General features: G+C 37.4%; 1 protein-coding gene across 6 annotated transcripts in view; it reads right to left on the bottom strand.

Annotated features, from left to right (window-relative positions):
- Positions 1 to 27,147, bottom strand: part of LOC126366253 (cholecystokinin receptor-like) — a 268,987-nt gene that overhangs the window by 60,380 nt on the left and 181,460 nt on the right. For 3 of the 6 annotated variants that reach the window (XR_007566321.1, XR_007566322.1, XM_050009311.1), the window contains exons 1-4: positions 18,963 to 19,015; positions 15,393 to 15,668; positions 7,616 to 7,730; positions 3,658 to 3,858 (exon numbers count right to left, since the gene is read on the bottom strand). Coding sequence is in view for 4 of the 6 variants with exons in the window: in XM_050009311.1 (XP_049865268.1) it covers positions 3,658 to 3,858; positions 7,616 to 7,730; positions 15,393 to 15,650 (574 nt within the window). In the remaining 2 variants the exon portion in view is untranslated. Of the gene's footprint in view, positions 1 to 3,657; positions 3,859 to 7,615; positions 7,731 to 15,392; positions 15,669 to 18,962; positions 19,016 to 27,147 lie in introns of those variants that run through there. The other 3 variants (XM_050009312.1, XM_050009313.1, XM_050009314.1) reach the window with 1 other exon arrangement.

Genomic DNA, 27,147 nt, shown 5'->3' with positions numbered 1-27,147 from the left:
AACCGATTAGTATTTCGCTAGTATTTTGATGACAATGAAAAGATTAAATAAAATTCTAAAACATATAACATATCAGAGCGAAGGACAGATCATTGTCGATAAAGAAGAAGACGACCCATATAACACACGGGTGTTATATGGTCGTTCTTCTTTCGAGAAGTCCGAGAGATTCCAGTGTACTTAGAATACGGATTCTAAGTACACTCGAACCTCTCTCGACCCCGTCTTCAGTTGAGGCGACTTCAAGTTCTTCCTCCAACTCATCTCAAAATCAAAATTTTTCGACGGCGCCTCAACTTTAACTCGAGTTAAATCCAGTGATGCATAACGCCATTAATGTGAGCAGTATATTTTGCTCGCCTCCAGTGAGTAAAGTCCCCAACTCGAGGACGTAACTGTTAACTTCATCATCATCACCAGCCCATTAACGTACCTACTGTTGCGGCACGGGCCTTCCCCATGGATGGATAGGGAGATCGGGCCTTAAACCATCACGCGGGCCCAGTGCGGATTGGTGGTTATTAACAACTGCTAATGCAGCTGGGACCAGCAGTTTAACGTGCCTTCCGAAGCACGGAGGAGCTCGAGATGATAACTTTTTTATGTGGTCACCCATCCTATGACCGGTCTTTGCGAATGTTGTTTAAACTGTTAACTTACAATGCCGAAATTCTCAGCTGTTGCCGAGTCGAGTGGAGGAAGAGCAACTTATACGAATATGGATGTAAATCCTCAAATACACGTTGGTATATTTTATGTGAATGTGTAGAGAAATTGTGGATCGTTTTTTGTGATCCACATTATTTGCGCTGTTTACTCTCCTGTTCGCGTAGGTAGAGTCGCAAATTGTCAAAAGGCTACCACAATGGCAATTGACATCCAGTCTATCATCCATAATACATAAGTGATAAAATAGCTTCTTATTTGTAAATCTTTTTCAAATAAATAAGCATTTAGTTACATAAGTATTATACATAAGTAGAGTCTTCCTTGTAAGTAGCCGTAGTAGGAAATTTATATTGGGAATGACTCGTAACTTCCTGAACGAAAGTAAATATAGAAAAATAAAATATTTTTATAAATAACAAAAAAAAAACCGACTTCTGACGCAAAACTAAAAAGCAATAAATAAATGCGAACAAACATAAAAAAATATACGGTCGAATTGAACCTCCGCCTTTTTTGAAGTCGGTAAAAAGAGTATGCTAGATCTTTACGACATGCTCACGACAATAAGCGCCTGTTTTTCTTTGTTCCCTGTTTTTAATATAAAATATTTGTAATAAAAATCAAGCGATTTTCTAAGGAGCCATAGTTACAAAGAGTTTCAAAAAACTAATTATATTATGTATTCATTCTATGTAATATGAGGATAGATATAATTGGTATCCGATTGTAGTTGTATATTACTAGCAACCACTTTATGTAAACAATAGACTAAGACTGTAACGTTCCCAAATAAAATAAAATAAATAAACATTTTATTTACTCAAAGAATAAAGTCACCAGAGCTGAACGAATTTAATTCTGGGCACTATTTTGAATCATTACTTTTCGTTAATTGTCAATAAAGGCGTCCAGTCTGTTATAGCCGTCCGTGTCTGTGTGTTGTGTGTTGTTGTTGTGTGATGTTATTGTGTGTGTTGTATTGATGTGTGTTACTTTATTCAGATCGACGAATCCACAGGCGCTATCTTATACCCAAAAACTTCTTTTACAATAAGTACATGCAGAAACCATTAACTTGATACTTTCAACTTGGATCGCAGTGGTGTTCCCAATTAAAACTTTTCGCTTAAAAAGCGATTTTTGGATTCAATCGGGTTTTTTGTTGGATGGAATTCCGTTATTTAATACTCTTACTTGTGTGTAACACAAAAATACCTCTAGATACTTTTATTCGCGATAATGCACTTTGTGTGTCGTTGTATGTGATTCATTTACGATTTTCTGTTTTTAATGCGACAAATGGGTATCGAGGAAAACCTCTGTGTTTTAACCGCATCATTCAAACCATCCATGATAGCCCTGAGAACGCGCGATCTAAGTAATAATAATAATAAACGCACTCCATAGGCCTGAGATATGGAAAGGACACAAATAATAATAATAACAAAATTGGTGTCACATCACATTTAGATTAAATTGTCTTAAGGGGCCTCTACGTGTTGGCTTCGGCCCCACGCACGCCTTCCAAAAGTCCGGGACTCCATAGGCCCGAGATATGGAAATGACATACAAATAATAATAATAACAAAATTGGTGTCACATCACATTTAGATTAAATTGTCTTAAGGGGCCTCTACGTGTTGGCTTCGGCCCCACGCACGCCTTCCTTCCGCAACACAGAATTTCAACCCACGCCGATCGATAAGTGTTACGTGTTCGATTCCCGGATCAGGTTCTCAATCACTGAACTCGACTTTGTGAGTTTGAACTCATGTTTGGATCAAAGGTGATTGATATCACTTGGTTTACAGGATTTGTGCCAAGTCGCAAACACAGCTGACGAGGAGTGTATATACAGGGTGTTAGTGACATCGTAACGAAAACTTTGAGGGATGATTCAGGCCATGATTCTTAGTTGATATCAAGTGGAATTTTCCGTCGCAAAAGTATGAAACGGAAAATAATTTAAAAAAACAAATTTTCCGACAGGAAATTCCACTTAATATCAACTCAGAATCATGGTCTGAATCATCCCCCTCAGTATTTGTTACGGTGTCACTAACAACCATACCTACTTGTATGGCTACCTGTATCAATCAATCAATCAATCAATAATACTTTATTGCACAAAAGGACATAAACATACGAATAAAACATAAGCACAATAGGCTGTATGTACTGGTAAGGAGTGTAAGTGACATCGTAACGAATACTGAGGGGGCTGATTTAGCTCATTATTCTGAGTTAATATCAAGTGGAATTTTCAATCGCAAAAGTATAGAATTGAAAATAATTACAAAAAACTAAAAAAAAAATCATGAATTTTGCGACGGAAAATTCCACTTGATATTAACTCAGAATCATGGTCTGAATCATCCCCCTCAGTATTCGTTACGATGTCACTAACACCCTGTATACTATACACTGCCTACTCTATCGGGATACAGGCATGATGCAACGTTTTATGTTTGTTTGATTATGTTTATTTAAACCATGTACTAGAAAAAGATTTTAATTTATAAATAAATAATAAGAAAATTATTCGTTGTATAAAATTGCACATCGTCTGGCGTGCCTTGGGAAATCAACGACAGCATCCCTCGCAGATTGGGCAGTCCTTTTAATACTACAACGAATCTTTGCCAAATATAATAGCTTCCACGCATAATAAATTGTTTATCTATTGCTTTTATTCTATGCTTTAATGTGATAAATGCGAAAGTAATTACTACTCGGTTATTATATCATAATTAAAACACATAATAACGGGTTCTTACCGCGTTTAAAATAGAGATATGAGACTCCCGATATTTCGACACTGTTTCAAGTGCCATGATCACGGGATGACTGATAAGATTGGAGTGGAGTAGGTAGATCCATAATTTTCTACGGGCAGACATATCTGTCTACCGGCGGCTAACGACTTAACGTGCCTTCCGAGGCACGGATCATCGGAATGAAACTAATGAGGATAAAAACTGTACTTACCGTTCCCCCTCATCGGTTGTAGCGTAGACACAATCAGGATAGGCGAGTTGAGGACTATGGAGATCAGCCATACGGTCGCTATCATCTTGTAGGCGTGGCATTGCGTCTGCCATTTTCTGGACTTCAAAGGTCTGCAGATCGCAAAGTAGCGCTCCAGGGAAATAGCTACCAGGGTCCACACGTCCACTGATACTGAGACGGCTGGAACAAAAGAAACACTATAGTATATAAATATATTACAATAAACTCCCAAATAATCAAAAACAACTTGCAGCTACTGTTGATACGACATCCTAACATAGATATGATGAACCTATCGCCCATAACAATAGTCCATCATGTTAGAAAGGGCACAATCCTGAGCATGTCGTAAAATCCGACAGACGAATTGTGCCCTTTCTAACATCACCATCATCATAATCATCTCCCTATTGTTATCCCGTTTTCACAGAGTCCGGTTTTTTAAACCGGACCTGTCAAACTTGAAAATTTGACAGGTCGGTTTTGATTTAATTTAATTTTAGCATTTACCTCAGGAACTCAGGACCATAAAATATTGGATATCACAATAAGTCTCAGAGCTTCGTTAGAAATTGGGTTTTAAAATAGTACAATATCGTTAAAAATTGTGTTTTCAGAGGCATTTGTACGACTTGTAATAACCTCTTCCCCTTTAAGTTATAAAAGAAGGTCAGATGTCAAGGGTTTCTCTAAAAACTAGTCCTTTGGTTGGTAATTGAATCCCGAGAAAACGGAACATTTTTTTCGGAGATTATGATAAACATAGATTTATCTTTAGGTCAGAATATTGTCTGAAGGTCAGAAGGTAATTTGTAATAGCAACTTCAATTGTGTCCTAAGCACACCCTGGACACTTCTACTAAAAAAAAAACATTCTTACCTCACCAAGTAGTGCGAACGAGACAGACTGTCTTCAACGCACGCAGGGGGTGAGGTAAGTACGGTACTAAGCAGATACGAATTGGTGCGGGGGAGTTACTGTTCTATAATAGTATCATTCACTACTCTACTCTACGTCCTAATTAATGAATAGGATGAAGCGACAACCTGACAAGTCAAGAGCCGATCGCCTGCAAGTACATCCTGTATGACGTAATAGAGAACGTAATACCTTTGTCGACTATTACGCACAATATACGGATCCTTCTTATTTTTATTTCCGTTCCTGGCCCGGTAATCATAATAAAATATATTATCTTAGTTAAGTGGGAACGCATAAAATGTTATAGTTAATCCGTCGTAACAAATTAAGGTAAACAAATCTTTGTTAATAATAATATATGGGAAAATGGTTTACGGAAAGTTGGGAATATTCTCGTACTTAAATAATTTACAATTTGTTGTGTTTCACGAAGGTTGCACCGCCGTTCTTATTACATCATCATCTTCCTAGCAGTATCCCGTTTTCCACAGGATCTTCTTACCTAAGCTGAAGATTTGACAGGTCCGGTTTATTACAGAAGCAACTGCCTGTCTGACCTTCCAACCCGCGAAGGGAAAGCCCAATACATGTTTGGTCACATACCTCCGAAAACGCATTTCTCGGGAATGTGGGTTTCCTCACGATGTTGTCCTTCACAGCTGAGCACAATTATGATACAAACATGAATTCGAAAATAAATTCGACAATCATTCGTTTTCAGGGCTGTGATGGATTCGAACCTGCGACCTCAAAGTGAGAGGCAAGCGTTCTACCAACTGGGCTACCTCGGCTCCATACCCGTCGGCCGTCGGTATTACATATAAATGTGAAAATTATCAGTTACCTGTTCGACCCTTAATCGCTTGAATGATTTTAAACGAAATCCAGAGACGGTTTTAGGATATTTTCCAGAGACGAGCTAAGAGTAGGAACCATCCAGAGACGTCCGTCTCTATAAATAAAATAAAACAAAATATAAAATAAAATAATAAATAAAACTCAATTTTGCAATCGGAATTATACTTACTTAGCTTAGAAAAAAACTACTTACCTACTTATTAGGTAAATTTTAATTAAGTGGAAAAGCTTTTTTTCTTCGTATTGAAAAATCTCACTTTAGTCCTAAAGTGTATTTTCTACAAAAACCGACAGAAGTGGGCGAGATATACCTAGCGAGAAAGCAGTTAGATTTTTCAATACGAAGAAAAAAAGCTTTTCCACTTAATTAAAATTTACCTAAAAAGTAGGTAAGTAGTTTTTTTTTAAGCTAAGTAAGTATAATTCCGATTGCAAAATTGAGTTTTATTTATATACATACATCCATAAACTCACGCCTGTTTCCCACCGTGGTAAGCAGAGACTATAGAATTCCAATTTAACAAGAACTTAAAAAAATATTCTTTTTTTTTAATTTTGTTTAACATGTAATTTACTTGATATTGGTCTATAAGTATATGTGTACATAAATTGACGACCTCTGAGGTTCAATGTCAATCAAGACACTTTAACCACTAATCCAAAGGTCCCTGGTTTGATTACCGGTCGGGGCAATTTGGGAGACGAAATTGTGTAGACTGCAATTGGGTAGTTTCCTAGGTCAAAGGTAAATTATGAAATTCTGATCACTAAATAAAGACAGATCTAAAAGTAACAAAAAACGTTTTATTTTTTATATTTAACTTGTTTATGAAAATTAATAAAGAAAAATGGAATAATAAGAGCGACATTTTGTCACTTTTTTCTATGACGTCACAGGTTGCTATTTAATAAGAATTCCATAGCAAATGTTTGTTTTGACTTTTAGTAAAGAGTAACTGATTTGACTAGTTGGAAACTATCCTATTGTCACGAGCTGTTTGCTTTTGTATATGAGGAATTCAGATAAAAACAGTAACACACAACTAGACAATTTGCCGCACTTGTTACTGGAGTCCAAAAACGTAAGTAAAATACCCATAATCCACAGGAATTCATCTTTCTGATCGTTTCATTTTCATTATCACTCCAATTTTATAGCTCTTCAATCACATTATTCAGGTTATAGCGACTAGGATAATAAAATTTAACGTCTTCATGAAACTACACTTTCATTTTCCCACAGTTGAGTTAAAGGGTCATTAACCAACACTCCATGGCCAGGTCGCCGTCGATGGTCGCCAAACAATGATTATATAAATGTATGATAGGTAATTCGTTTCGCGACGTTCATTTCAATGTGAATTGTTTGGCGACATTCCTGGCAGCTTGGGCTTGGTTTCTCGGTGATTTACGGATCATTATACATACCATTGAGCGTTACGTGCCGGGAAGCGGGAATTTATATGAATTTTCAGTAAAAATCCGATCACCTACCAATCTAGAACGTTCCCAGTCGCTAATATATTTACGTATCTCTTTGTATACTGTGATTTAAGCATTTTTCTTTTGATTTTAACAACAAAAATACATACATACATAAACTCACGCCTATTTCACCGGGGTAAGCAGAGACTATAGAATTATATTTGCTTCGATTCTGACACACTTCTCTTGCTTCCTCCACATTCATCAATCGCTTCATACACGCACGCCGGTTCAGAGTAGATCGTACTAAACCTTTTCTAAGGACATAACGACGATGATGATGATGTTAATAACGAGGGACACGAATATTACAGCGATGTTGGCCGTGTCTGGTATGTACCTCTCTTGATTGTGACGCCTATTTCCCACCGGGGTAAGCAGAGACTACAGAATTCTATTTGCTTCGATCCTGACACACTTGATTGCATAATGTTTCTCTTACGCTAACGGCAAAGCTACGCCAATCTTTAGTAACATTAAAATATTGATTTTACCTCCGCCTCAATCAACTGATTTAAGTATGATTATGATTATAATTTTCAATCTGCAAACATGAATACGAAAATATTTTTCGTTTCTAGGTTTCTAGGTTTCGAACCTGCAACCTCACAGTACGAGTCAAGCGATTTTCCCAACTGAGCTACTACGGTCCGGTAATAATTTTCCACTTACCCTGTACAAATGGTATAAGTTTACATAACGCTGCACCAAACAGGAATCTTCTGTAAACTTGTCCAACAATTGTGAAGGGTAGACAAAACACCCCCAAGAGGAAATCTGATATTGCCTGAAACAAAGAAAGAAATAGTGTTAAAACAACCCTAATAATACTTTGAGCGAAGAAATGCTTTCTATCTATGATATCTGAATCTAGAAGTAGGTAATATTGTAACATAATATATTATAAGCTTACTACTACGTATATTCCAATATATCCCTATAGCCAAAGGTACATCCAACGCAAGATGTACAATAATAAAATAGTAATAAAAGGTTCGGGAGCTTAAAGTCCCGAGATATGGAAAGAATATTACACATTATAATAAATATAATATTAAATTACTTATTATAATAATATGTATAATATAACATGTGATGTGTGTGACTTTGTGAATTTATTGAGATATTACATGACATTTCAAAATATTTGTACACTGAAAATGTAATACCTAATAAATAATTATTTTTTTATTGTTAAATTATTAAAATATGTTTATAAAAGAGGTTGGTATCTATTACTTAATAAAATTATTTAATAACAGAATCATTTTATTACACAATATTTTATTTTCAATTTAGCGATTTATAAAGTATTTTATCTATCTATCTATCTATCTATCTATCTATCTATCTATCTATCTATCTATTGTTAAAGTAATAAATTAATAGCAAAACACCTTGAGAAAATGATTTACTCTGAGAATGTCAGTCCAAGGAACTTCAAGATTAAAGTAATGGACATTTCCCTTTACCGTTACCAGCCTCTGACCTTGTCGGACAGATGGGCTTTAAACGGCTAATACTTTTAAGACAACATGCCTGATAGGGCCCAGGTGGGTGTGATCCTCCATTATGTTAGTCGAAGAGGATTAGGCTATGTCTGAAAGAAGGCCTGAAGGGATACGACAGCATGACAGCGATAAGCGCTTTTACATCTGTCGTGTGGGACGTAAGATCAATGAATTAACAACCTTGGCATCAAAGTTGTCATAGAGTCTGTAGAAGCCAAGCTTGTGGCTTATACAGGGCGTTAGTGACACCGTAACGAAAACGGAAGGGGCTAATGAAATATGATCAAGTGGAATGCCATAAAATGTTACACCAATCTCCCGAGTGGTGTATTTTTTTATATTTTGTAATGACTTTCCCCCCGATTCCTGCAGACACCTCCTAATTTTATTTTAAGTTATGCCTGACGTTTTCTAATCCGCCGAAAAGAAAGGGGACGGATGATTGACAGCTTAATTTTAAAATTAATTAGTGAATGAATGAATAACCCGGGCGAATAAAAAAGGCATCTGCAACCAAAACTTGTGTTGACAACTTAATTATGTCGGGTTATTGACCAATGAGAAAAGCTAGAGTACGGCAAGGTGTAAGACAGGGCTGTTCCTTATCTCCACTAATATTTAACATTTCCATAGAGGGTGCCATGAAGGAAATAGCTAAAATCAGTAACGGAATAACAATAAATGGACAGAATATAATTAGTATCAGATTTGCAGACGATATTGCGGCACTGGCCAGTAATAAAGAAGACCTAGAAACCCTACTTAACACAATGAACACAGTTTTTGAAAAATACGACCTTAAAATTAATATAAGTAAAACCAAAATTCTAACAATTTCCAAAACTCCAAAAATAGACAGCCAAATAATTAAGTTAAATAATATCCCGATTGAAAATGTAAAGAACTTTAAGTATCTAGGCAGCATAATAACGAATGACTCAAGATGTACTTTAGACATTAAAACCAGAATAGCAATGGCAAAACAAGCTTTCCATAACAAAGGGTGCATATTCAAGGCTAGGATTGCCAAATCTATCAGAAAAAGATGTGTCAAAACCTTCGTATGGAGTATAGCCCTCTATGGATGTGAAACTTGGACACTGACACAGAAGGACAGAGAGAGACTCGAGGCCTTTGAAATGTGGTGTTGGAGGAGGATGGAAAGAATAAGTTGGACAGAAAGGGTTACAAATGAGGAAGTGCTAGTAAGAGTAAGGGAAAAGAGACAAATACTGAGAATTATTGAGGACAGAAGAGGCAAGATGATTGGACACCTAATAAGACACGACGAATTCATTAAAAACATCATAGAAGGAAAGCTAGAAGGAAAGAGAGGAAGGGGAAGACCAAGAAGAGCTTACATGGAACAGATTAAAGAAAAGGTTAACGTCGTGTCTTATAGGGAAGTCAAGGAATTGGCCTTTGATAGACTGGAATGGAAAATGCTACACCGACAAGAGCGTGGCTCTTAAATTGATGATGATGATTGACCAATGTAAAATTTTATAAGGGTTGTTTAAAATTCCACCTAAAATAATTGACGTGTGTTCCATAATTTTTATGGCTGTCGATTACTCGTCCCTTTCCTTTTTGGCGGATAAGAATATGACAGAGTTACCTAACTTAAAATAAAATTATACGGTGTGTACTGATATCAGCACCATTATATTCGTCGCATCAAGGTATTGAACTAAGTGGGGTCGTTTGTCAAATATCTTGACAATGATTTTGAAAATAAAAGGTTTTAGTTAAAAAGGTTTTAGGTAAAATCCCCCCGGGTGCTTATTCTTAATTACTGTGATGCCATTATCCCCTCCGGACTCGTGGTCACACCAGGTTGTCACACCAGTATGACAAACAGGAATTTTATTCTTGTTTGTCACACCGCTAACAATACAACACCTTTTATCACACCATTGTTAGTGCGGAAAATATCCCTATGATAAAAAATATATCGACATTTGCCATAAGGCATTATATTTGTGCAAAGAGATTAATTATGTTTAATAGCGCATTCTTTTTGTTTATTCCTATCTTCTATCACTGGCGAACTAATGGATTTTTCCATAATTACCAGTTTTTTTTTTATTTGATAATAAGTCATATTATCGCATTAACTACTTGGCCGGACGAATGGGGAGCGCTGAAGGCTCTAACCCGGTACAACATTTAAGACAACAGGCCTGAGGGTGCCCAATTGGGCGCGAACCTCGGCTCAAGGCGTCGTCTGAGAGGAAAAATGTTTGAAAGAATTAATCGATAGTGATAAGTTTCTGTTAAATAAAGTATAAGTTCGTAAATAAAATCAATTTTAATTTATACGCCGATAAACACAGCACTACTTATAATGACAAGTCAGGATAAAAGGTGTAGTATTGTTAGCGGTGTGACAAACAAGAAAAAAATTCCTGTTTGTCATACTGGTGTGACAGCCTGGTGTGACCACGAGTCCGGAACGCCATTATCTTAGGTCAAGGGGAAATACCCTGTAGTGTGAATGATCTGTTTGCAAATATTAAAAATAAAAGTTTACATAAACAGCCTATTACGTCCCACTGCTAGGCACAGGCCTCCCCTCAATCAACCGGAGGGGGTATGGAGCATACTCCACCACGCTGCTCCAATGCGGGTTGGTGGAGGTGTTTTCACGGCTAATAGCCGGGACCAACGGCTTAACGTGCCCTCCGAACACGGCACGGAATCATCTCTCTTTTTCGGACAATCAGGTGTTTCAAGCCTGAAAAGTCCTTATTAAACAAAGGACTGTCTCACAAAGTGATATCGACAATGTCCCCATCGGGAATCCCGGACCTTCCGATCGTGAGCCTAACGCTCTAACCGCTAGACCACGGAGACTGCCTCACTTTATGTCCTCTAGAGGGAGCCACTTTGAATTTAGAGTGACGTCAGCTATAACCACCGGACAATCAAGACGCATCTTGTGACACTTCATTTGTTAAATTCTGTCGGTTGGTTTAGAAGTTAGGTTGGAACAGACGTGCAAACAAACATACATGCATACATAGCGGTCAAGCACATAACCCTCCTTTTTGCGTTGCCCAAGTCGGGTAAAAATACAGTTTTTTTTTGCCTCGATCATGGATAATTGATATCACGTGATTTCCAGGATTTGTTGACCCCCTATTACATAGAACTTAAAACATTGCTGGCGGAGAATGGGTAGGTACACTATACACCTCTGCCTGCTCCTTTGGGGATACAGGCGTGATGCTGTTTATGTTATCTTATTACCCTTAACGGACTCCGTGGTAGAGTGGTTGAGCGTTGGGCTTGCGTATGGAGCGTACTCCACCGAGCTAATCAACTGCGGATTGGTGGATGTGTTTTAGCTAGTAGCCCGGGACCGTTAGTTTAACGTGCCAGCCGAAGCACGGAATCATCAGGTGTTTGGGTTAGTAGCCCGGGATCAGCAGCTTAACGTGCTTTCCGAAGCACGGAATCATCTTAACTAAGACACAAAAATATACCTCTATATATATATATATATATATATACCTCTATAGAAATGAAGTGGGTTTCCTTATTTTATTGTCAATTTGTTTTGAGTGAACAATATATATATATATACAAATAAAATAAGAAAAATAAAATAAGGAAACCCACTTCATTTCTCCTTTGCATCAAGTATGCAAAGAAGAAACAGACAGAATATGCAAAACGAATGGAGCAATTAGACTCGACGTCTTTGAGTTGTTGATCAATCTTTCTTGCCTACGCGCAGATTTCTTATTATAATATTCCTTTAGAATCTCATCTCTGCTATGATTGGAGTAATTACTTATCTCCGGGGTAAAGGAAACAATAATTGAACTCTTTCTACTGGTAATCATTACGAGTGGGCAGAAGTATGCTTCGTGAAGTACGCTCCCCTCCAATTATCGGGAGGAGGTTTTGATGTGACTTGTTGTAAATTTGCCGCAAAAGGGATTAATCACTTGGCCGGGCAAATAGGGAGCGCTAAGGGCTCTCTCATCCGGTATACAATTTAAGACAAGTTGCGTGAGGTTGCCAAGTAGAGCGCGAACTACGGCTCAGGGCATCGTCTGAGGGGATTATATTTGAAAGGAGTCAATTAAGAATTTTGTGTTTCGACTAAACCAATAGAGAGAGGTTATTTAATATTATAAGTATCATAACTAACGGTTTGAGTGTAAATTAAAGAACATTGGAAAACGGTCGAGACGTACTTGAGGAGGTCGGTGGCGCAGCGGTAAACGCGCTCGGTCTGCGATTGTTGAAGTTGAGCAACTTTCGCAAAGGCCGGTCATAGGATGGGTAACCACAAAAAAAAAAAGTTTTCATCTCGAGCTCCTCCGTTCTTCGGAAGGCACGTTAAGCCGTTGTTCCCGGCTGCATTAGCAGTCGTTAATAACCATCAATCCGCACTGGGCCCGCGCGTGATGGCTTAAGGCCCGATCTCCCTATCCATCCATAGGGAAGTCCCGTGCCCCAGCAGTGGGGACATTAATGGGCTGATGATGATGATAGAAAACGGTCAAGGGTGAATCAGAATTTATATTTTATTGGTTTCATAACGTAGGTTATCTGGTTACTGGCTTAAGATTTTTAGTGATACTTATTCGAGTTTAATTAGAAAAAACATAATAAAAAGTAATTTGAATAATTAAAGCAACTTCAAGATTTTAACATTGTATTAGAAAAAAAATATTTCTTACTTTTTATTTGACAGACTTTTAAGCGGTTTTATTGTTTTTTAATTTTACTTTTCATTGAATTTCTTAAATTCGTTCAAATTTCTTTCCCTGATTTTTAAAAGCGTTTAATGAATTTTATTTATGTCGTTGTTTAAAAGCGTTCAAACCGCGGTAGCCCAGTCGGTAGAACGCTTGCCTCTCGCTTTGAAGTCGCTGGTTCAAATCCCAGCAGAGGCCTAAACCAATGTCGAACTTGTTTTCGAATTCATATTTGGATTAAAAATCTTTATCACGTGTTCAGCGGTGAAGGAAAACATCGTGAATAAAAACCGACACAAATAAAAAAACAACCATTTTTACAGTTTCAAGGGGGCGCAAACATAAGTATGATATTATTTTCAGCTTGGTATGTCCGGTCACGAGTACTAATATGTACATACACTTTGAAACCATGTCACATTAACTTTTTTGAGAAATTCAACCGTAAATCTCATTAAATGTCAAATATTATAGTGTGACAGGGTTCTAAAGTGGGTACATGATAATGCTCATGACTGTCCACGCGTTCCCAAAAAATGGGGTCTTGATTGAATACAGTTCATTCAATTGTTTGTGTGGGGTTTTATTACAATTTACCAGCGCTCCCTACAGTGAGACTGTCCTTTGTTTGGTAAGAACTTTGCAGGCTTGAATCACCTGACTGTCCAAAAAAGTAAGATGATTCCGTGCTTTGGAAGGCACGTTAAGTAAAAACACCTCCACCAACCCGCAGTGGATCAGATCCGTCTAGATAAGACACCCTAAGTTATTAAAATTTATCACAGTGCGTTGACTTTTAATAATTTGAAATTAAGTTAAGGTCAAACTTATTAAATTTAATGAATGAAAATCTAAATTTCTTGCATACATTTTCATAAAAGTTTCAGTAAGTACGTACAATTAATGAGGTCATTCATTAGATAAATCTTGAAAGAAAGTTCTTGATAGTACTTTTTATGAGTGGTTTCTTTTTGTTTTAGGTGTAGTAGTTTTTTACTCTACAGATTTTTAAAGTAAAATATTGTTGTTAAAATAAATAAATAAAAATAAAATTAAAATTGTTTATTTCAGGCAATAATATTAATTATACAACACAATTAATACACCCACCCAAAATATCATTATTATTACATAATTTGTCCACTTAAATAATTAATGAATTAAATTGAAATTATTATTAATTGAAATTGTAATAATAATAATAAATAAGTACATGTCAATATCCGGCACAATCAGGCATTCTTTAAATATGTAGTTATATACATAAAGGGGGATTTAATCACAAAGACCTTATGTTCTTGTTATTGTATAAGTATATTGTAAATCAATATCACTTTGATAGAGTATTCTCTCCCGTGATCATAATAGAGAAAACAATATTTTACTGACTTTAATGGTTGCTACGCAAAGGCCTGATCAAAGACTAAGTAATTAGTTTTGTTAATGATTTAGGACGAGAACACATGATGCGTCCTGGCGCCACAAAGTAGAAGTTGGCACCATATAGGGATCCAAGACCTCAACTTAAAGTGTATAGTCATGAGCAATATCATGTACTAACTTTAGAACCATGTCGCATGTCAAACCATGTCGCAATATCATAAATTTGACATTTATTGAGACATACGGTTTAATGTGTAACTCTAGCCATAGAGGCAGCCAATCAGCTCGCGACACCAAACACTTCAGGACCCCGATACCGACCCCGCCGGCGTGGTCGACGATTTCCCTCATTCAGCGCTTATCGCTATCGGCCCACTAGGGTCGATTAATTCTTTCAAATATTTTTCCTCTCAGACGACGCCCTGAGCCGAGGTTTGCGCCCAACCGGGCACCCTCAGGCCTGTTGTCTTAAACGTTGTACCGGGTGAGAGCCTTCAGCGCTCCCCATTTGTCCGGCCAAGTAGTTAATGCCATCTGCGGCAAATCTACAATAAGTCACGTCAAAAAAAAAAAAAGGTTTAATTTGTCAAAAAAGTTAATGTGACATGGTTTCAAAGTGTTTACATATTAGTACTCGTGACCTATTACAATGTGAATTCAAAATGTGATTCTACGCACGCCTTGATGGTGGGCGTGAATAAGTCTGTGACACATAGAAGATTGGATCGTTACATGTGCCAAGTCAGGGGCCTTTGGTGGCTCAATAATAACCCTGACACCAGAGTGATAAGATAGAAAAAGAAAACAGAGAAGATAAAATAAAAAAATATGAAAACTTACCAAATTCAATAAATAAACGTTAGTGACTGTTCTCATTCTTCTGTTGCTAGCTAGGGTTGCGATCACCATGCAGTTTCCTGATATCGACAGTAAGAATATTAGGAAGTAGGGCGGGAGTATGAATCGCCACTCGTACGCGGTACTGGTACTCGCGACGCTAGTATTTCTAACTGCTATCACAGCTGAGACTGTAGTAGCCACATCCCTCATTCGGAGCAAGGAACTGATATTGAACAGGTCTGTCGTGTTTTCATCCATTGTTGCTTCAAGTGTTACCTGTAACAGATTTTTATCATTAGTAATGAAGTCAAACAGCCTGCGTGGTATGTAAGGCTACGCAACGTGTTAAAATTATCGATCGATTCAGTAAAATTTTGTCGAAATCGATAAAAAAAATGTTTCCCTTACATGCTTGGCACGTGATTTTATTCGTATTTTTAAAAAACGACATGACTTATTTGGGTTCGGACAAAATTTTATCACGGTGGGCATGTTAGCCTTACTGGTGGTTATAGCGTTGGGGCACACGATTTGGAGGTCCGGGTTCATTTTCGAAATCACTCTCTGAGGCTGTCATTTATTTAGTAAGGATATTGCACGCTTGAATCATCTGATTTTCCAAAAAAAGTAACATGATTCCGGCCTTAGAAAGGCACATTAAGCCATTGGTCCCGTCTATTAGCCGTAAAAAGCACCTTCATCAATCCGTAGTGTAGCAGCGTTGTGGAGTATGCTCCATATCCCTTCGGTTGATAGGGGGGAGGCCTGTGCCCAACAGGACGTATAAAAGCTGTCTATGTTATGTTTAAGTAATCAAATATATCTAATGTCTTTTATGTACCCCCATGCCATCATCGTCATCATCTGTCTAGCTTTATCCAGTCAGGATTATTGTAACTCGCCAAAAGCCTCTGATATAGTATATTAGCCACTATGTTCTAACTTCGAAAAGTAAGAAAATACTATTTAGGGTTAACGAAAATAGGTACCTTTGTGTGAAGACTAAAATGGAACTACCACTCTCCGTCACATAACCTTGTAAGTATCTCAGAAATAGCAAAGAATAAAAATAAAGTGTCGTGTAGTATGCTGCTGGGGGCAAGTGCCTGTTCATGTAAGGGTTTCTTATAACAATACATTAAAACACTCTGGGCCTTCTAACGCTCTCCAGTTTGTCAAGATGAGTACCTCGTAAATGCTGTACATCAACAACAATAAACAATGGGTTTCGAAAGGAAGCTAAGGCCCGTTGACTGTGGCGACTTTTTGCAGTGATTTGGGGATTTATTTATAAATCGCTCACCTTCGAAAATATATACCCATTTCACGTAGCTCATTAGAACCTGTCATTTGCAAGATGAGACAAGAGTCATTGACAAGTATAGGTACAGTTTCGTACGTGAGTTTTTTTTTAGTTCATTTTCGCTTCGAGGCTGCATCGATGCTAACGCGCGACCGTGTCGGATGACACAGGTTTGACGTTATTTAATCGCGTTTGTATCGCGACTGTATCGGTGCAAACGCGCGACTGCATTGCTACGAGTAGTGTAGTCGCCTAAGTAGCCGTGGACGAGGGGCCAAAGCGATGGCAATGCAAATCAAACTTATTGTATTCCAGCAAGAAGCCCGAATTCACTGGGCCCTGTTTGATAAACATTAAATTTGTAAAATACAATTACATTTTGGCCTAAATTGCTTGCAGTGTGAGCAGTTTAAACAGAAATATTGTGTTGCTTTATCGTGGTGAGGCAATACAAGAGTAAAATTTAATGTATTTTAAATAGGCTCTATTACCTTAGGCTGCATCATCAAAGTTTAAAACCTTCTAGCATAAACATGCTTAAAGATCTTTTTACGTATAAGAACTTTGTTACAATGAGTAAGATGTTTGACCACGTTTATTGGTGACGTAACGTTTTGTATTCTTAAACGCTATACAAATGAACCGTTTTGACGATTCGGTAAATTATAGGTTGTTAGGTTGCCTATTATTGTAAGTTACTATGACAAAACTACCTAATTCTAAATCACTATAATAATTGGGTGCTGCTACTTTGTAACGTAAGTAAAGTGTGTTGTCACACAACACACACTCCATTATTATTGTGATTTACATTTGGTAAGGTTTCTAGGTCAAAGATAAATTATGAAAGATCTGATTACTAATTATAAATACAGATCTAAAGGTGACAAAAAACGTTTCCTTTTTCTATTTACTTAACTTATTTATGAGTTTTAATAAAAATAATGTAACCTGTAAATAAATGTGACCTGACAAATCTTCAGGTTAGGTAAGCGGACCCTGTGAAAAACGGGATAATGCTAGAGAGATGACGATGAATAAAGAAAAATGTTTTTCTATGGCTTCACAGGTTACTTTTTCATACAAATTCCATAGTATTTTGTGTTTTGACATTTAGTAAAAAGTAGTTGATTTGACTAGTTGGAAACTACCTCTATCTCTCTCTCTCTCTCTCTATTTAAGAGCTGCGCTCTTGTCGGTGGAGTAACCGCCATTCCTCTCTTCTTCCCGCCAAAACCTTCACCTCCCGATACGACACGACCTGCACCTTCTCTTTTATTTGTTTCATAAATGTTATCCTAGGTCTACCCCTTCCTCTCTTCCCTTCAATTTTTCCTTCTATAATGTTTGTTATAAATGAATCGTGTCGTATCAGGTGGCCAATCATATTTCCTCTCCGGTTCTCTATAGTCTTCAATATGGTTCTCTTTTCTTCAACTCTTTCCAGCACTTTTTCATTTGACACCATTTCAGTCCAGCTTATACCCTCCATCCTTCGCCAACACCACATCTCAAACGCTTCCAACCTCTCTCTGTGTCATAGTCCACGTTTCACTTCCATAGAGTGCAATGCTCCAAATATATGATTTAATAAACCGTTTCCTTATTTTTAATGATATGTTTTTGGTTTTCAAAATGTATTTTTTCCTGTTAAATGCTTGTTTGGCTATTGCAATTCTGGCAATTGCAATTATTGTGTGCATCTAGAGTCACTATTTACTATACTTCCAAGATATTTGAAACTATCAACTCTTTCTAATATGTTACTATTTCATCCATTTAAACTGAAATGTCAATTAATCAGTTTATTGTAGGCACTATTTGGTAATCCAGCTATTGCACTTTTCCAGACTTCATTAAAACTTCAAAATCTTTTATTCTGGTCACTAGTTGGAAACTACGCTATTCTAAACTGATGCCTTGTTTAAGGTCTACGTCTAATAGCTACTATTATTTGGGTAGCCCTTTGGCTGATTATATATTTATTATTAGCTAGCCATAATTATCAGTATCAATATAATAATAGTATCAAAAGTATCAATCAAAGCGTTTCAGTACCAGTTTCAAGGCAGAATTTATATATAATAGCCTTTCTAAACAAGTTCGTATCTTACACATAGAAAATAAAACCTCTCTTGTCAGCGGGGAAAAAAGTACATGAAGATAAATCGGCAGGAAGATAGATAAAACGGCCTTGGTACAGTCCAATCCATAAGGCCCAATACTCGTGTGTAGGTAAAAAAAAAAATATAGCGGAAATGTGTCACCCGAATCTCGATGTTCTACATTGAATGATACACTGTTCGAGCGGAGACCCCAGCACATCGGGCGCGATTAATCTTAAATGCGTTGCAAAATGCGCGGTGGCAAAATAAATATTGTGTAGCTGCGTAGTTCTTTCCTCGAAGGTCTCATACATTACATCGATTAGATTGTGTCAACACTAGACCACTTAGCCATTACGTCATCTTAACTTACCACGTATCTAACGTACACTCTCAGCAAAATTAAAACTCTTACGCTTGGCTGGAGCAAGCAAGAAGTATTCATTTAATACCACCGCACGGTTAAGAGAGATTAAAACAACTTACGAGTAAAACGCGTCATGCTTATGGGCTCTACCTATCTCATTAGTACGGGCGTGCAACCAACAAAATGTATAAAGTTGTATAAAAGGTACTTCACCTGTAGAGCTAACATGCGCAAGTTGATAAAATGTTGTCACGGTCATTTTAACAGTTCTGATGATATAATTATGTCATTTTGTGGATTGGTGCTAATATGTGAACCTAATAAGTCATTGTTGCGAACTCTTCGTAGGTTTTGTAATCTTTTTATATTATTATGTTTTTTATATTTATTCTTTTTTGACGTTTTGTATATTGATTTTGTTTTACTTCTTGTCGTTTGCTTTTTGGTGACTGGTGAAAATATATTAAATAATTCTCAAAGCTAAGTATCTGTTGTTCCTTCATTTCATTTAGTTATACAGTCCACTTCGTATTCATCAGCTACCACCGTAGCTCACAGTCATGTCGTTCTGTCAAAATACTAACAAAATCACGCATGTTAGGGAAGAAAACAAACTTTCGATTTCGACAAAATTTATTGAATCGATCGATAATTTTGATCACGTGCCACATGTTAGCCCTCCTAGTTGTGCAACCATCATTATTGCCAGCAACCAAATCCCGAATAATTCAAGATGGTGGCGCCACCATGGTGTCCTACTGAGAACGAATCAAAAACATATTTTAAAAACTAACACCTGACTACCGAAAAGTCGCTACAAGAAATTTTTTCTCCTCCGTTTGAATTCAATAAGAACTTTTTAGATAAAATGATGTTCAGGGGGAATAAAAAGAAAAGATTAAGAAAAAATGAAAATTAAAAATGCAATATTGCTCTTTGACATTTTATTTGCATTGCGCACTTATATTCCTATGCACAAAATATGTCAAATTGCAATATTGCTTTTTTAGATGAATTGCTATTGCTAGCCGTGGTCCTATGTCGTAGTAACGGAAATCATAGGACAGAGATCTTCTGAACACTATTTTATGTATTCCAACACTTATCTACTGAATTTAAATGGATAAGAAATATTTTACTATTTTACGAGGGTAAGTACATCCATCGCAAGATGAATTAAGTACCCATACTTCACCAAACTTGCCGTTAGACCTATATGAAATATAGTGAGCCGTATCGCCATTTATAGAGGTCGAGTCAACGGCCTCCGTGATTCAGTGGTTGAGCGTTGGGCTCACGATCCGGAGGTCCCGGGTTCGAATCCCGGTGGGAACATAATCACAAAAATCCCTTTGTGACCCCTAGTTTAGTTAGGACATTACAGACTGATCACCTGATTGTCCAAAAAGTAAGATGTTGCTTGCTTCGGAAGGCAAGTTAAACCATTGGTCGGGACCAACGGTTTAACTACGTACTGATGTAAGTAAGTGACGACTTGATTAATTAACGACTGTTACATGAGCCATGTCAGGGGCCTTCGGCGGCTCAATAATAACCCTGACACCAGAGTTAATGAGGTTGGTAATTCACCTCACAACCCACACGATAGAAGAAAAAGATGGTCGGGTCAACTGTGTTAGTGGAAATTGCAATTAAGATATTTTAATAATTGATTGGTGCACGTCCCTTATTGGGTATCGAACCGGTGTTCCCGTTTGAGAACACACAGGATAATAGTGATGTCTTACTTAGTCATTGTGTTCCAGTGTTTTTAAAGTCTCACCTCGTTGCTTTCAATCTGTTAACAAGCTTACTCACTATTATTTTCAATTATTCTTGCGTAAGTACCTTAACATTATATTTTAAATGGAGGAGGCAAGCGTAAAGCAAAGCTAGTCTTCCTTTGAGTCGATTAAAACTCATTAGAAAAGGCCTATACTTTGTTACGCTCGTACTTTTTTTCTTACGTTCGTTAGTGTTCTATATGATGTGTGCCAAAACTAAAAGGCTACCTCATTATCCTTATAAAGCCTGTGAAATGGCTCACGTACGTATAAAGTATATTTTGGTACAGTGAACACGGTTTCAGTGTAATAATACCTTTGTTTTGATACGCGACCTCGGTGAAGCTTGTTTTTTTAAATCACTATCGTCCCTCATAGCATTATAGGTAGGTTAAAGGTATCATAAGTTGAAGGTACGCCTACCGCAACTATAATTTATCATAATAAATCTATTTATAATGACCGCTACATGATTTATATGAGCGTTAAAGTATATTTCGTGTTATATATAAAAGCGCTGACGTTATTTGTGGGGTCTTCAGTCGTTTCGAACCGCAAGCGGTTCGGACTGCGGTCCGAATCGACGTATTCCAAAAAAATTGTAGGGCGATTCCTACCGCAGTGCGAAACGACCCATTTAAAAGGAGCTCTTAGTTGATTCACAATGTGGTCCGAACCGCTTGCGGTCCGTAATGATGAAATACCCCTTGCGCATAGAGCAACACGGACCTTTGTAGAAAAACATCAGTTCAGTCTTTTCACATAGACAAGACTTCATCCAGGAACACACGTTAATAAACCTTGTATACGTAAACAACGTAGACCACGATATCAAGTTGAATAACAAATTCAGGAACAGCATTTGTCAAGTCTAGAAATAATTATATTTGGGACTGGACGATCAGAAATGGTACCATGAATAAATCTGCTCACGTAGTTACTCGTCAACTAGATCTCCTAGTAAAACGGGCACGAGCTTGATTTACCTCAAGAATATAATGGCCCCGATCAAAAATAAGCTTTAAAATATTAATAATAATAAGTTAATATAAGTGGTATAAATCAAATAAGAGAAATGTCTAACGTAATTATTCCATTCTAAAAAAAAACCTTAAACAGTTGTTCTTTGACGAAGCCTGTGGTGGATGCCTAGTCTTCTTTTGTTTTATTTTTTATTGTAAATTAAAGCAACTTTTTAAAACGGTTATATAAAAATATCCTTCGTGCAAAAATACCAAAGTGATTTTAAAATGAGAACGAAACAAATAAGTATTTATTTTTAAATGTTCCCGAACATTGGTATTGGAAATATTCCCCGAAGCGAATGTGAGGTACTTACTGGGAATAGAAACCCCCGGCATAATATGTCTGGTCGAAATAATGTGTTTAATCGTAGTTCAATCACTGTTTAATCCTCGTGTAATCTGTTACCCGCGTGATGTGGCATAACACTGGCATGCGTCTGATAATTTGTGTGTTGTTGATTTTACGAATAGTTTATAATTAGGGATCAGGGAGATCGGTCGGAGGCTCAAAGTCAGAGGGGGTGATCCTAGGTCCTGGGAACCTGGTCCAACGCCTATCGTCTTAGATTTGCCGCAGGTGGCATTAACCACTTGGCCGGACATATGGGGATCGCTGAAGGCTCACACCCGGTACAACGTTTAAGACAACAGGCCTGAGGGTGTCCAGTTGGGCGCGAACCTCAGCTAAGGGCGTCGTTTGAAAGGAAAAATATTTGAAAGAATTAATCGACCTTAATAAGTCACAAAACAAAAAATTACTAAGGAAATTGTATGAAAAAAGCACACTGTGACGTCATAGAAAAACTTGATAAAATATCGGGCTTATTATTACGTTTATCTTGATTAAAAGTTAAATAGAAAAAAGAAAATGTTTTTTGTTACTTTTCGATCTGTCTTTATTTAGTAATCAAAGCTCCATTCTATTCTATTCTATTCTATTCCATAATTTACCTTGAACCTAGTACAATTTATCGTCTATCAAAATTTAAATTTAGAACTACTTACTTTATTGTTGTTGTTTACACATGTACATAAATACATCTGTAATCACTACACGGTGGACAAATTTATGTCATTAAAACACAATTTATCACGAGACTTGGCATTGGAGTACTCCGATGGATATAAATATTATGCTGATAGATTAGGTACTAGCTCATCGTCTAGAGGCCATCAGTTTCGCGTGACCTTAGAGCCCTGTTTCACCCAAGATAAAAATAAAGTTTAAAAACTTAAACCCGACTACGGAGAAATCTCGATCTAAAAAGTAAGGAACAATAAAATAGGTAGGTATATTTCTCTGAAATTCTTCTGAATTGTAGCATTTAGTAGATAACCGTGAACTCTTACGTTGTTATTAATACAACGTAATCATCGAGTAAATACAAGGTAATCCGCAAAGAAAAGTTAGTAATATGTCATCTCTCTAGCATTATCCCGTTTTTCACAGGGTCCGCTTACCTAACCTGAAAATCTGACGTTCCAACCCGCAAAGGGAATACCAGCCGAATATAGGATAGGTCACATACCTTCGAAAATTTATTTCTCGGGAATGTGGGTTTCCTCACGATGTTTTCCTTCACCGCTGAGCACGCGATAACCATTTATGATCCAAACATAAATTCGAAAACAAATTCGACAATCATTAGTTCAGGTCGGTGCTGGATTTGAACCTGCGACCTCAAAGTGAGAGGAAAGCGTTCTACCAACTAGGCTACCACCGCTCACAAACAGTTAATTATAATGTGCATTATATTAAAAATATGCAAATTAAGCCCTTTCATTTGATACCTAACACAAAAAGAATTCTTCCTTCGTTTATGTCCTTTGAAGGGCGTCACATTGAATTTAGCCTGACGTCACATTGTTTATAGCCATCGGACAATGAAGACGCTTCTAGTGACACCTCATTTGTCAACATCTGACAGGTGGTTTATAAGCTATATTTGAACAGACGTGCATACACACATACATACATAGCGGTCAACCATATAACCCTTCTTTTTCCTTCGCCGCAGTCAAGTAAAAATGTATGCATAAAGAGTACCTACCTCATCTGGAAATTATTATTTCTTGCTGACAACTGAATCCCGAATAAATTTCTGCTGGTCGCGCAAACGGAATCGGGTCCTCGGGGTCAAAAACCAAGTTAGTTTCCAAGACAGATAGTTCATTTTTATTTCCTACCCCGATCCCACCGCAATTTCTAGATTTAAAACCGACTCTGTAACTTAGTTCGGCCGGCTTTTTCCTTTTTTCTTCGGCTAGAGGATACAAATGATCCAATTACTCTGTAAAGGCAGCCAATCAACAGCGTCAGCACAAAGGTCAGTTGTGATATCTACTATATATCACATATACATAGGTATAAACTTCTCTTCTATCGTGTGAGGTGGAGTACCAACCTCATCAACCATGGTGTCAGGGTTACTATTGAGCCGCTAAAGGCCCCTGACATGGCTCATGTAACGACTACTTACTTACATCAGTAAGTAGTAACCGGGACCAACGGCTTAACGTGCCTTCCAAAGCACGGATCATCTTACTTTTTTGGACAATCAGGTGATCAGCCTGTAATGTCCTAACCAAACTAGCGATCACAAAGTGACTTTTGTGATATGTCCCCACCGGGATTCGAACCCGGGACCTCCGGATCGTGAGCCCAACGCTCAACCACTAGACCACGGAGGCCGCTAGGTATAATGAAAGGTAATAAAAAAGCACATATCGACGCCTTACTGAAAACCGCCTGCGACACTTTCCATCAACATTTATAGATTATATATATTATATTTAGTTAGTATTTAGAATAAGTTTTTTATTTATTAAACTATCGATCACATTTTATATTGTTAAATGGTATTCCATAGCTTAATATTCTTGTGGGTGGTGTTTTCCTCTTTTTAGTGTGCAGTCGGTTATTTTTTTTTATAATAATTATATTTTGATTGCGATAGGAACAAAAAATACACCCTGAGAATATTATTATAAATTATTTTATCGGTTGAGAACCCTCTCCCCCACACACACAATAATCAATCTTAAACAGACCATAAGAAATCTAACATTTTATGAATCAAAAGCTTTGAGCTTCGTTTGTGAAAAAAGTAATATGAGGCTGTTGTCGTACGAAGAAGTCGTACAATGATTTGGCTTACGCGGTCTTTGACTTCGATTTCGAGACATACTGAGAATCAAACAAAGGCAGAGGTTAAACGTAACAATATTACCCTTGTTTCCAATCTCCTTGTGTGAATATGTAGTTCGTACCTATCTGATTTTTATTCAATAAGACCCCTAATAAAAGCGAACCGACACTTTGCCAAGTTTGTGATAAACGCAATTAAGTTCGTGTCCCGACTACGATTGCCGTAACTCTTACGGTAGGCGTATACATAATGTTAGTGACAACGTAACGAAAACTTTGTAGGTAGAATTCAAATTCAAAAATAACATAGTAATAGGTAACATAGTTACACTTTGAATCGTCAATTTTTACATAACGAACGTCTCATCCGCCTAAATCTACTGCATTTCAGACGTTCATTCACCGTAACGAATACTGAGGGTGATGACGATTCATACCATGATTCTAAGTTGATATCAAGTTAAATTTTGCATCACAAAAGTAAAATAATTAAAAAAAAAAGAATGAAACATGACTTTGCGACGGATAATTCCGCTTGATATTAACTCAGAATCAGGGGCTGAACCACCCCCTTCCATATTCGTCACGATGTTATTAACACCCTATATAACCAAAACGTGCACAGAATTGAATAAGATCCGGCAGGGAACCTTATTTTTGGAAAGTACAATACAATACAATACAATACAAATACACTTTATTGCACCAAAATAAAAAGAAATAATAGTAGTAATAGTACCTACACCACGGCCGTAAAATTATCCATACAAAATGACTCATTAGCAGGGCTCATTACGGCCTCCGTGGTCCAGCGGTTGTGCGTTGGCTCACGATCCGGAGGTCCTGGGCTCGAATCCCGGTGGGGACATATCACAAAAGTCACTTTGTGATCGCTAGTTTGGTTAGGACATTACAGGCTGATCACCTGATTGTCCAAAAAAGTAACATGATCCGTGCTTCGGAGGGCACGTTAAGCCGTTGGTCCCCGGTTACTACTTACTGATGTATGTACGTAGTCGTTACATGTGTCATGTCAGGGGAATATAGCGGCTCAATATTAACCCTGACACCAAGGTTGATGAGGTTGTTAATCCACCTCACAACCCACACGATAGAAGAAGATTAGCAGGGCTAACATACGCAGCGTGATAAATTTATCGATCGATTCAATAAATTTTGTCGAGATCGATAAGGTTTTTTTTTCCCTAACATGAGTGCCATGTGATTTTATTCGTGTTTCAACACAACGACATGACTTATTTGGGGTGTGACAAAATTTTATCACGCTACGCATGTTAGTCCTACTGGCATGCCTACACTTGAATAGCTTAGTTTTTGAATAGGTTAGTTTTTCAACTAGTCTAATTAGACACTTTTTACTGAACGTCAAAGCATGAAATAACTATGGAATTTGTTTGAAAAGCACACTGTGACGTAATAGAAGAACATGATAAAATGTTAGACTTCTTATTACGTTTTCTTGATCAAAATTCATAATATAAAAAGAAAATATTTTTCGTTAGATTTAGATCTGTCTTTATTTAGTAATAAGCATTTCATAATTTATCTTGAACCTAGTACACGACGCAATTGATTTGGCACTATGATGTGACAGTAGTGGTAATAAACGTAGCTATCTATCTGATTTTCTCCTGGTCGTTATTTCTGAAGAGAGCCAGGGTTTTTTTCTGGCAGGTGGGATTGAGTTCCGTGCAATTACCTCACACTACAGCCGTCTTAAGAAGAAAAGTCGTATAAGAAGAAGACTACAGTTGTCTGTCTGCCAACAGGCAGACAGGCAGGCAGGCATAGGCAGGTTATGACCACGGTCACGCCTCCAACAAAATTTCCACCCTAAAGTGAAAGCAGTCCCCGACCAAACAGCGACAGGATTAGCAGAACCTGGTACTCACTGGTCGGGCTAACCTATAAAATGCTACTTAGGTTCTATCACGATCTTGTGACATAGCGAGTAGGCATCGCTACTTCAAAAGCGCACCCCAGATGCCCCTGATGCCGGGCA

Source organism: Pectinophora gossypiella, chromosome 4 (assembly GCF_024362695.1).
Source record: "Pectinophora gossypiella chromosome 4, ilPecGoss1.1, whole genome shotgun sequence".
Lineage (NCBI taxonomy): Eukaryota > Metazoa > Arthropoda > Insecta > Lepidoptera > Gelechiidae > Pectinophora > Pectinophora gossypiella.
Note: the sequence above shows the minus strand (reverse complement) of the source record. Positions and strands in the feature narration are given on the sequence as shown.